The 9,260-nt window shown below is 37.8% G+C and overlaps 2 protein-coding genes across 2 annotated transcripts; one reads left to right on the forward strand and one right to left on the reverse strand.

Annotated features, from left to right (window-relative positions):
* Positions 1–267: 267 nt before the first annotated feature.
* Positions 268–4,659, forward strand: mns1 (meiosis-specific nuclear structural 1). Its single transcript, XM_029459887.1, has 10 exons — positions 268–468; positions 625–834; positions 1,003–1,130; positions 1,285–1,387; positions 1,748–1,977; positions 2,319–2,535; positions 2,650–2,757; positions 3,327–3,584; positions 3,923–4,048; positions 4,146–4,659. Exons 1-10 carry the CDS (start codon positions 466–468, stop codon positions 4,209–4,211), a joined length of 1,449 nt encoding a protein of 482 aa, XP_029315747.1. The 5' UTR covers positions 268–465; the 3' UTR covers positions 4,212–4,659.
* tex9 (testis expressed 9) lies at positions 4,457–9,180 on the reverse strand. Its single transcript, XM_029459888.1, has 12 exons — positions 9,124–9,180; positions 8,260–8,393; positions 7,903–7,966; positions 7,712–7,788; positions 7,434–7,476; positions 7,232–7,305; positions 6,932–7,095; positions 6,410–6,501; positions 6,057–6,230; positions 5,815–5,949; positions 4,679–4,813; positions 4,457–4,590 (listed from the first exon to the last, which is right to left on the reverse strand). The coding sequence occupies exons 1-12, from the start codon at positions 9,178–9,180 to the stop codon at positions 4,513–4,515; spliced, it is 1,227 nt and encodes a 408-aa protein (XP_029315748.1). The 3' UTR covers positions 4,457–4,512.
* Positions 9,181–9,260: the final 80 nt, after the last annotated feature.

Consider the following 9,260-nt stretch of genomic DNA (forward strand, 5'->3'; position numbering starts at 1 on the left):
ACAATGAAAGATGATATGTTGACTTACTCCTAAAACATGTCTGACCTGTAAAGTAAGCCTTTATTTTTAGTTTCCGGGTTCACAATCACAAAAAGTGCATCTGTTGTTCACAGTTGGGAAGAACTTACAGATATGAGCTTTAGCAGGGTAGCACCTGAATGTTATGAAATAATTAAATGACACGATCGTGTGAAGGCCATGGATGAAGGAGACTACTTTTGATTTTCCCGGACCTGACGTCATGTCAACGCTCATTTTGATTGGCTCAGCGTACAGAGACGCGGCGTTCCCAGGACAACGAAATGCCAAACAACCCACAGTGGAAACCTAGCGACACACCAGGTGTACACCGGCTAAACCATGCATCTATATCAACTCCAAGTTACTGAATCCAAAGTTGTTTACGAATACAAGTGTTGAGAAGTTAAGTGAAGAAGGCGGGAATCTACGAAAAGCAGCACAAACATGGTAAATCCTCACTGCCGAGCTGAAGTTAGTCAGTTGGGGTCAGTTTGACTGCTACAAACACAGCAGCTAACGTTACACTGCCAACGCGGCACTTGTTACTGCTCGCCTCGTTTAGTTTATTCAGTTTTCTCTTACGTGTCTTTTTCACTGGGACAGAGTCGTCACTGGACGATCAGCCAACATGAGCGGTCCAGTGCTCAAAGGGAGGACCAGGAGCAGCACCGGCAGCAGGAGGCCGGGCGGTTGGACAGAGCGCGGCAGGTGCAGGCCGCTCTGCAGCACGAGGACAGCTTTGAGAGGAAGAGATACCTGAGACAGGAGCAGGAGGAGCTCAAGGAGAGGCAGATGGAGACTGCTCTGCTCAAGGTATGTTTTATTTGCTGTGCAGCTCATGTTACAGAAGTTGGTCTCATTTATGCTTGTTTTTTTATAACTTGTATTTCACTATGCAAAACAATTAGTGTACAAATGTCCATCCACATACCCCTTCCCTACCCTCTGATGTTGATAATCAAAATTGAACTGGACTTGCAGGCAGAGGAGGAGACAATATACAGAAAAAAGCAACAGGAACAAGAGGAGAGAATGGCTAAAGAGCTGGCCCGCATCAACAATGAGACACAAAGAGAAGAGAAAATGAGGCAGCATATTATAGAGAACAGGTATACATACGCTCACTTACTTCATTACCTGGATTACTGTATATTCTGGGTCAATATGCAAATTCAACACTTCTTGCTTTTGTGGCGCCTTTCTCTGCTTTGGTCTCTTCATTACTTATGATCATTTTCAAAAGTCTATTTAAATACTTTTCAGCATGGAGCTTCGAGAGCTGAAGTCAAAGCTGAAGGCTGCGTATGTGAATAAGGAAAGAGCTGCACAGATTGCTGAGCAAGAAGCTATGAGGTTTGAGACAATGGTGAGCACACTCCTCCTTAATGTCAATCAAACAACAAATCTGAACAGCTGGTTGTAAAAGGTGGATTCTGTTCTATTAAATATTATACTTTAAATAACTCCATATGCTTTTCTTTGCATAAAGACCACATGGTGCAGCTCAAGTGTTATTTCATAAAGAAAATGCTGTTAGGAACTTTTCATTATGTACATTTAGTTGAGAAGAGGCTCAATTAGCTTTATGCGTCAGTAGTTAGCATTACACCCAGCGTCAATTTAGGAGTAAAAAGAGATTCTTATTCCGCATAATAAGGAGCTATGAACTTAACAAATTTATAATACAGGATATTTCCCACAGTGTATGTCTTTTTTCTGACATTAGCGTGAGGATGCAGACTTAGCCCGCAAGATGAAGAGCGAACATGAGCGAGCAGGCGTTGAAAAGCAGAAGCTGGAGAAGAAACGCCAAGAGGAGCTGGTGCAGCATCAGAGAGAGCTGGTGCAGCAGCTCGTGGAGAAGGAGCGCAGGAGACAAGGAGCATACGAGGAGTTCCTCAAAGAGAAGCTCCTGGTTGATGAGATTGTCAGGAAGATTTACGAGGAGGATCAGATGTGAGTCCTTCATTGCCAATTCTAAAAGTCTTCAACAGGAATGCACAACGCATACAAGTACAAATCTTCTTGCTGAACACAGCAGTCAAGAGATGTTAGTGAGAAAAAACTTGAATTCCATGGATTTAAATGGGGCATTGTTACACTAGGCACTAAATCATGTGATATCCATGGAGCTGCGAAATTGCCACTGCATTTTTTTTCACTCACTGGTTCAGTTTGAGTTTGCATTTCAAATAAAGTGTTTATTAACGTTTTCTTCTGTTTCCTTTCTAGAATTTTTTTTTGAAGAATGTAGTAGGATGATGGATTTATTGAAAATAATGTTGTTTTTCTTGAAGGGAGAGACAGCTGAAACTGGAGAAGATCAGAGCCACTCAGCAGCACATTGAAGAATTCAAGAAGCAGCAGGCCGAGTGGAGACGCATGGAGCAAGGCAAGATGGAGGCTGAGAACAAACGCATCATGGAGTTCGCGAGCCATCAGGAGGACAGGGAGGAGAGTAAAATGGCTAAGATCAGAGAGAGAGAAGAAGCAAAGGAGCATCTTCATAAAATAGTTGAGACAACTTTTCTTTTTCTTTATTTTAATTGCCCATACTTTTTATCTTTTCATTCAATAACACATGCCTGTATTTGGCACCAAAACTCCCTCCTCTCTGTTCTCCTCTAGGTGTCTGAGAAGATAGAAGAGGACAGGCAGCAGCGTGAAGAGATGGAGCGAGTCCGTGAGGAACTTCATTTAGAAGAACAAGAAGAAGCTATCAGACAGAGAGACATTGTAAGTATTTTTGCTTTACGGTCTCACTTTTTAAACAGAGATTTCTTTAGATTAATCCATTAATCGTTCTACAAAATGTCAGAAAATAGTGAACAGATTATTTATCATATTTTGTGAGTCCACAACCCAAAGATATTCAGTTTAATATGATATAAAACAAAGAAAAGCAGGAACTCTCCATGTTTAAGAGGCTAAAAAAAGTATTTTCTGCCATTTTTGCATGACATTTTATTACTTTAACGATTTTTTGATAGTCAAAATAGTTGCTGATTATTTTTCAACTAATCTATTAGTAGACTAATCGTAAAAAAGTGAAAATCGACGAAAGTAATGACAAATATATTTATTTATATATTTGCTATGAGGAGTGCAAGTAATGATTACAAGTAATAAGTATCGATTAATTTGTCAATAATTGTTTTGCTAATGGTAATGTCTATGGAATATGTGAAAACGATGAAAAATGAGCATTATGAGACTAGGTGTACTAAGACTCCTGTGTGATCGGGGGTTTGAATTTATAAGCTGAATGAACTTTAATGTTTTTTTAAAAAACTTTCATCTAACAGGAAGAGATGGAGAAGAAAATCAGACAGCGGCTGAAGATGTGGCAGACCTGCCAGCAGCAGATGGCTTTCAAAGAGATGCGGAGGCAGGCAGAGAAAGAGGAAGAGGATGCCTTCAGGAAAATGATGATGGCTAAGTTTGCAGAGGACGATCGGTTGGAGCAGATGAATGCCCAGAAACGACGCATGATGCAACTTGAGCACAAACGCGAGGTGGAGAAACTGATGGAGGACAGAAGACGGCAGCATGAGGCTGACATGGTATGAACCCCGCTCTCTGTGCTGCTCTGTTATCCAGAATAAGGTGGTGCTGGTATAGTTTTACTATCGGAGGATATGTTGCTAATACTACACTGCGAAAGGAAACCGGTAGCAGCAACAACGTTTTATCACAAGGATATTTTAAGACGTATTAATGAAATCCCAACATGAAAAGAGAACTTGTAGTAGCTTGGGTGAATGCTAAGAAATTCAACCACAGAAAATGAAATATTTATTTGTAAGCAAAACACATTGTACACAATACTCTGTGAAGCTGTAGTGCATCATCTTTGATTGTAATGTCAGTTTTCATGATGACATTAATCTCTGTCTTCAAGGAACTGGAGGCTAAAGAAATGGCGATTGAGCAGGAGAGGCAGGCGCCTCGTCGACAGATTGTTGAAGAAGAGAGGCAGCGACTTCTTAAACATCACGCAACAAAACTCCTTGGATATCTACCAAAGGTATGTCGCAGTGTATGAACCATAATTAATGTTACACAAGGTTCACATATCCTGTAGATCAAACAAGTGTATAACCATGAGTGTATCTATTTATCAGGGTTTGCTTCGTGAAGATGACCTGGAGCACTTTGATGAAGACTTCAGAAAGAACTTAAGTGTGTAAATGTTTTTAACTGAAACTGCATACTATGCCACCAGATGGCAGTTTACGGTTACAGTGAACTAATAAGCATTCTTTAGTGACCACGATGTTCTCTTATTCTTTCAGAGTATTCATTTAGGGACTTCTGGGGATGCATTCAATAACATCAAATGCATTTTTTAAAAATTTTATTAGGATTGTGCTGACAGGATCTGAATCAAAAGCATTCCAGAAAAGATCTAAATGTGATAATAATTAGGAGACAAATCTCTAAATCTAAATTCACACAGAATTCAAAGTCTTGTATTTATCGTCTCCGTGTTTATGACTTCCCCCAGTCTAGAGCTTTCATGAACTCGTCTTCTGTGAACGACAGCAGCTTGGCAGCTTCAAAATGCATCTGCACAAAAAAAAAAAAGAAGTCGGTTACGATTTTGATGAAACTATGAACAGGGTGTGTATTAACGGGGTGATGTAGAGACACTTGCCTTTTGTCTTTTGAGAATGTCAATCAACTTGAGCTGTTTCTTGAAACCCACGATGAGTTCTGCTTTCTGTTTTTTTAGCATTTTGTTTTCAGCAAGTAGATTTTCTTTACTCTGATGTTCCTCGCTTATCTTGTCCTTTATTTAAAATGATTTAAAAGACTGAAATTAGTAGAAGTTAAGTCATACGTGTGCAACCAGAGCTCCCATTTGCAAACAATTAAACCATGTTGAAATCCAATTGAAGCTGGTGTTTTATGTTCCATCTTCAAATATCATATTCCATGTTGTCCCCTCTGCAGCTTTACATCAAGATGCTTTACATAAAAGCCTGCTGGTCTCCTTGCATGCTTCAGATTTATTGTTAGTCAGTGGACTCTGAGTTTATCACTATGTGAAGTTACAGATCTCCCTGTTTTATCACTAATAAGGGAATATTTTATCTACTAAAAGGATGCATTATCTTGTTACTTTGAAAGGTGTTTAACATAGATACTTTTTGATCTTCAACAGTAAGACACTCGTAATTACATGGCATTAAAATTAATATTTTGCTGCTATATCCTCTACAAGTGGAATATATTGTTTTTTAACTTCAAATAAATATTAAATTCATTGTGATTGTTATGAATATTTTTTAACTAAGTTTCATTCATTACAGGTTTTATTTATGTTTGTATTAATCTCTATAATTTTAAATGCATATCTGGATTCTATTTAAATTGTACAGGTTATTCCTGTAATGAAAGTATGCTCTTTAACTAGTACATTCAAAAGGTGTTACATTAACATCAAATGTAAAATATAAACTATGTTAAAAGGAAAGTGGCTCCCTGTCTCTACTAAGGACTGTGAAGGGAAGTTAAGCACCTTCTGCTCATGAAATGTTTGTACAGTTTTGATAGAAAGGAAAAGAAGCAAAGAACAAAATCACAAAAACAAAAATAATAATTTTGCCAGTTCAATTTCGAGATGTTCTACAACCTGTTATGGTTAAATTAATAAAATCACCTATAAATAAACCCTAGTTTAGAAAGAATTTAAGTTGAACACTATTCTTCTATACATGAACATCTGTAACAAAATAAAACACATTGAATAATTAAATGGTGTGTTTATTAGAACTATAATTTGATTACCTTGTTCATCTGTTTCATTTTGTTGAGTTGAGTCTTCAACCTCTCCACCTCCTCCAAGGCTCTGTTCAGACGCACCTCCACGGTGCTGTGAGCGGCCGCTGCTTGTTTGTGGTTCCTATTCAGATTTTCTACTTCCTGCACAAAGCACACCGTGATCGCACATGAGCAGTTCACATAAGTACGGGAAGATAGTGTCACATTTTTCAGTTTGTTCTTAAGAAAGCATTTTATATTTGACTGACCTTGTGTAAAGCAGACACTTGCAGTTGAACACCGTCACTTTTCTTGTCAGACTCCTCTGCTAAAGCTCTGTGCTTCTCAATCTGTGTCTGCTGGATGTTTGTTGTTTTCTGCAGTCTGGCTCGATCCTCCTCAAGCTCCTTCATTTTTGCACTAAGTTTGGCGTTTTCATCATCCTGCAACAACAGAAACAGTATGTTATATATAACAATGTTGTCATTGTTAAAGTTATCTATTATTTCCATAATTTGACGCTTCAGGGCTGTTCAGCTGAAGCTCCGCCCCCCCTCTGCTGATAGGCAGGGACAGTAACTGTTCTAGTGGAATCATTGTTTATCTACATATTTTAAATTACCTTCTTATAATATTCACATGAGAGTTGATCCAGTTCCTCTTGCATGATCCGTAGTTTTGCCTTCAGAACTCGTATTTGAGCATCTGAAACGCCTTAACGCCACAGAACAGAGCAACACAATCAGACAAAAGGATTTTCTCTTCTCCCCCCCAATAAAAATAGTTAAAACATATCACATGCTCTGACTGATAAACTGTATTAATTAATGTATTACTAAATATTCTGTATAATAAGTGGCAAGATTTCCTCCAGGAAAATAAATTCCTAGTAACTTTCAGACCCCATATTAACCTCAACACACGGGTCTTCTTTGTTAGAAAATGTAACAAATAATATGCTTACATCATTTATTTCTGTAAAGTACATTCAGAAATCACGTTCAAGTATAATTATTTGCAAAGACATCTAACAGAGATTGTTTTACAGTGAAAGAAACGTCTTGTTGAAACCTGTAAATGGACCATTGGAGTTTTTTATAAATAAAACTGGGGTTTACTTTTTGAAAAGTGGCAAAAACATTACCTGATCCTGCATTGTCTCCAGTAGTATCAACATCATCCACAATATTTTCATGAGTCATGGTGACGTTCATCTTCTCCTCCATGCTACGTATTGTCTTTGCCAGGAAGAAATCTGCAGAGTCTTCTCCAGCTGCTAAATCCTCCACATGAGACACATTTGAGGTTCTGAAATCAAGAATGTGAAAACTGTTTCTGGCCCTATAAACTATATTTAACCGAATGTATGACCTACAGAGTGTTACTTTCTTTTAAAATAAATTGGTTGTAAATGGCTCTAAAAATGAATTACAATCAAACTCACGCTGTTTTCCAGTGAGGCTCTTTTCCTTGTTTGTTGTTGTGTGACGTTGATGTGGCTCTTTTTGTGGTCACCACCTAAGAAAAGAGATGGCAAATATAAAATACATACTGTTATGTAGTCCTACAGCATTGACAAATTATACCTGTGGATTGTAAACTAGTGTCTGTTAAGCAAAGCCAAACTTTATAATCTGAACTGATACCTTCACTCTGGGCTCCTGTGCAGTGGATTGTTGAGGCTTTATCCTGTAGGTGAATACAGAGACACAGAGAGACAGGTAGGTAGATGCATACATAAAGAGAGAAATAGATTATTTTTGTTGATTAAGTTATTTCTCTTACAATGATATTAACAATCGATATTTTAATGTTTTTTTATGGAAGCTGGAGTGGTCGTAAGAAAATGAACCATTTAAAAGTCAACAGTCATTCTTGTGTCATGCCCAAGCCTCCAAAGATCTGAGCCTCAGATATTTATTACCTTGACTCCTCTTCATCCTCAAGGTCTGTGAGCAGGAGCGTGGATAAGGGTTTTGACAGAACTTCCCTCTGTTCTCTCTAAAATCCAATAAACACCAAGAGCCAGATTCACTTTTTAAAGCAAGTCTTTACTCGCCAAAAAAACAAAAGAATGTGTTATTTTTCAATTTATTGATTCAATTTATGACTTACCATAAGTTGTTCTGTCTGTCTTACTAGATCTGCTGTTTTGGCTTCCAGCTCTGCATTTATAAGTCTGAAGGAAATAAAATAGAGAATGATAACATTACAAGGTTGATTTGTACAAGGATGTCTGGGCTACAGAACTGCAAGAAATGCAATATATCCACCATATGTGTAGTAATATTTACACCATGATTTAGTGCCGTATGGTACCTTTAATGGAGATAAGACTCAGTTTAAAATTCTGGCATATTACAGTTACTCTCTTACTTGTGCTACTAAAAAAATATTATGGTATTAATTAATTTAAAAAAAATTCTTGGAAACTTGAGAGAAATACTTGTCTATTGGAACAGGTAGTCTTACTTGTATTGTTCTTCCTTAGCAAAAAGGTCGTCTGTGTGCTTCTTTGTTGGACCAGAGGCAGATTTTATTTGCGGTCCTATTTCAACCTTCTTTGTTCTCTCAGCCTTACTGCTACTGGACTGCCGTTTTTTTGGCTAAACAAGACAGAGCAGCAGACTTTGTAACATTGATTGATTCGCAAAGAGATTACACATGTTATGAGATTGGATTATAATATCAATTAATTTGCATTTCACTTTGTTTTTTCCTAAACATAACTGAAAGATTATCAGAAATATCTGTAGAACAGAAGCACAGGGAGCCCTGACAAGTTTGACCATTTTTTCAACCATGTAATGTCCCGCTCAGTACATATCATGGTCACAATTCTTTAAAAACTAAATTTTGTTTTAGGTTAGGTTTAGTGATTGATCGTGTCTAGTAATAAACTGTATAATACTATATCATAATACCTGTAAGAGTATAAGATGTGGTGTATGGTTTTTGCACTTCCTATGCATTTTGTATTCAAAGGTTAAAAAGCACTGCAGTTTGGCTCTTTGCATTAAATGTTTTCCACAAAGTGAATTAAAGCAATTTGTGACAACTTTGTTTTGACACAATCACAGTAGTGGGATTAGCTTGGTGTCCAGTCTACTTTTTAACCACCCACACACTTATAAATAAATAAATATAAATATAAATGTAAATAATAATGATTTTGACTTCCACAGTATTGTGCACACGCGGAAGCGCAACGCAGAAAGTATGTAGGTCTACGAGCCTGTTGGACACAAATAATTAGGTTTACCTCTTTGTTGGGGGCACACACACAGTTCTTTCTAAATATGTGAGAGGTGAACATGAAACAACAAAGCTACAAACCTGAAAGACGCCGGGCTGAGACGGACGGAGCTTTTTATCAAAACTTCTTTCAGCCATTGTCACCACACAGAGGACGTAGCGGCTCTGGTTGCATAGCAACTACTTGTTCAGTGTGCGCACAGTACGGTAGCCCTTTA

The sequence above is a fragment of the Cottoperca gobio genome, chromosome 3 (assembly GCF_900634415.1).
Source record: "Cottoperca gobio chromosome 3, fCotGob3.1, whole genome shotgun sequence".
NCBI classification, from domain to species: domain Eukaryota; kingdom Metazoa; phylum Chordata; class Actinopteri; order Perciformes; family Bovichtidae; genus Cottoperca; species Cottoperca gobio.

Bases quoted from the DNA above. Each gene is read 5' to 3' on its own strand.
- mns1 (XM_029459887.1), top strand. The intron at 3,585-3,922 runs GTATGAACCCCG...TCTGTCTTCAAG, and splicing joins GGCAGCATGAGGCTGACATG to GAACTGGAGGCTAAAGAAAT. The intron at 4,049-4,145 runs GTATGTCGCAGT...TCTATTTATCAG, and splicing joins TCCTTGGATATCTACCAAAG to GGTTTGCTTCGTGAAGATGA.
- tex9 (XM_029459888.1), bottom strand. From the start codon at position 9,180: ATGGCTGAAAGAAGTTTTGATAAAAAGCTCCGTCCGTCTCAGCCCGGC. The intron at 7,096-7,231 runs GTGAGTTTGATT...TCTTGATTTCAG, and splicing joins GAGCCTCACTGGAAAACAGC to AACCTCAAATGTGTCTCATG. The intron at 6,231-6,409 runs GTAATTTAAAAT...CTGTTGTTGCAG, and splicing joins CATGTGAATATTATAAGAAG to GATGATGAAAACGCCAAACT.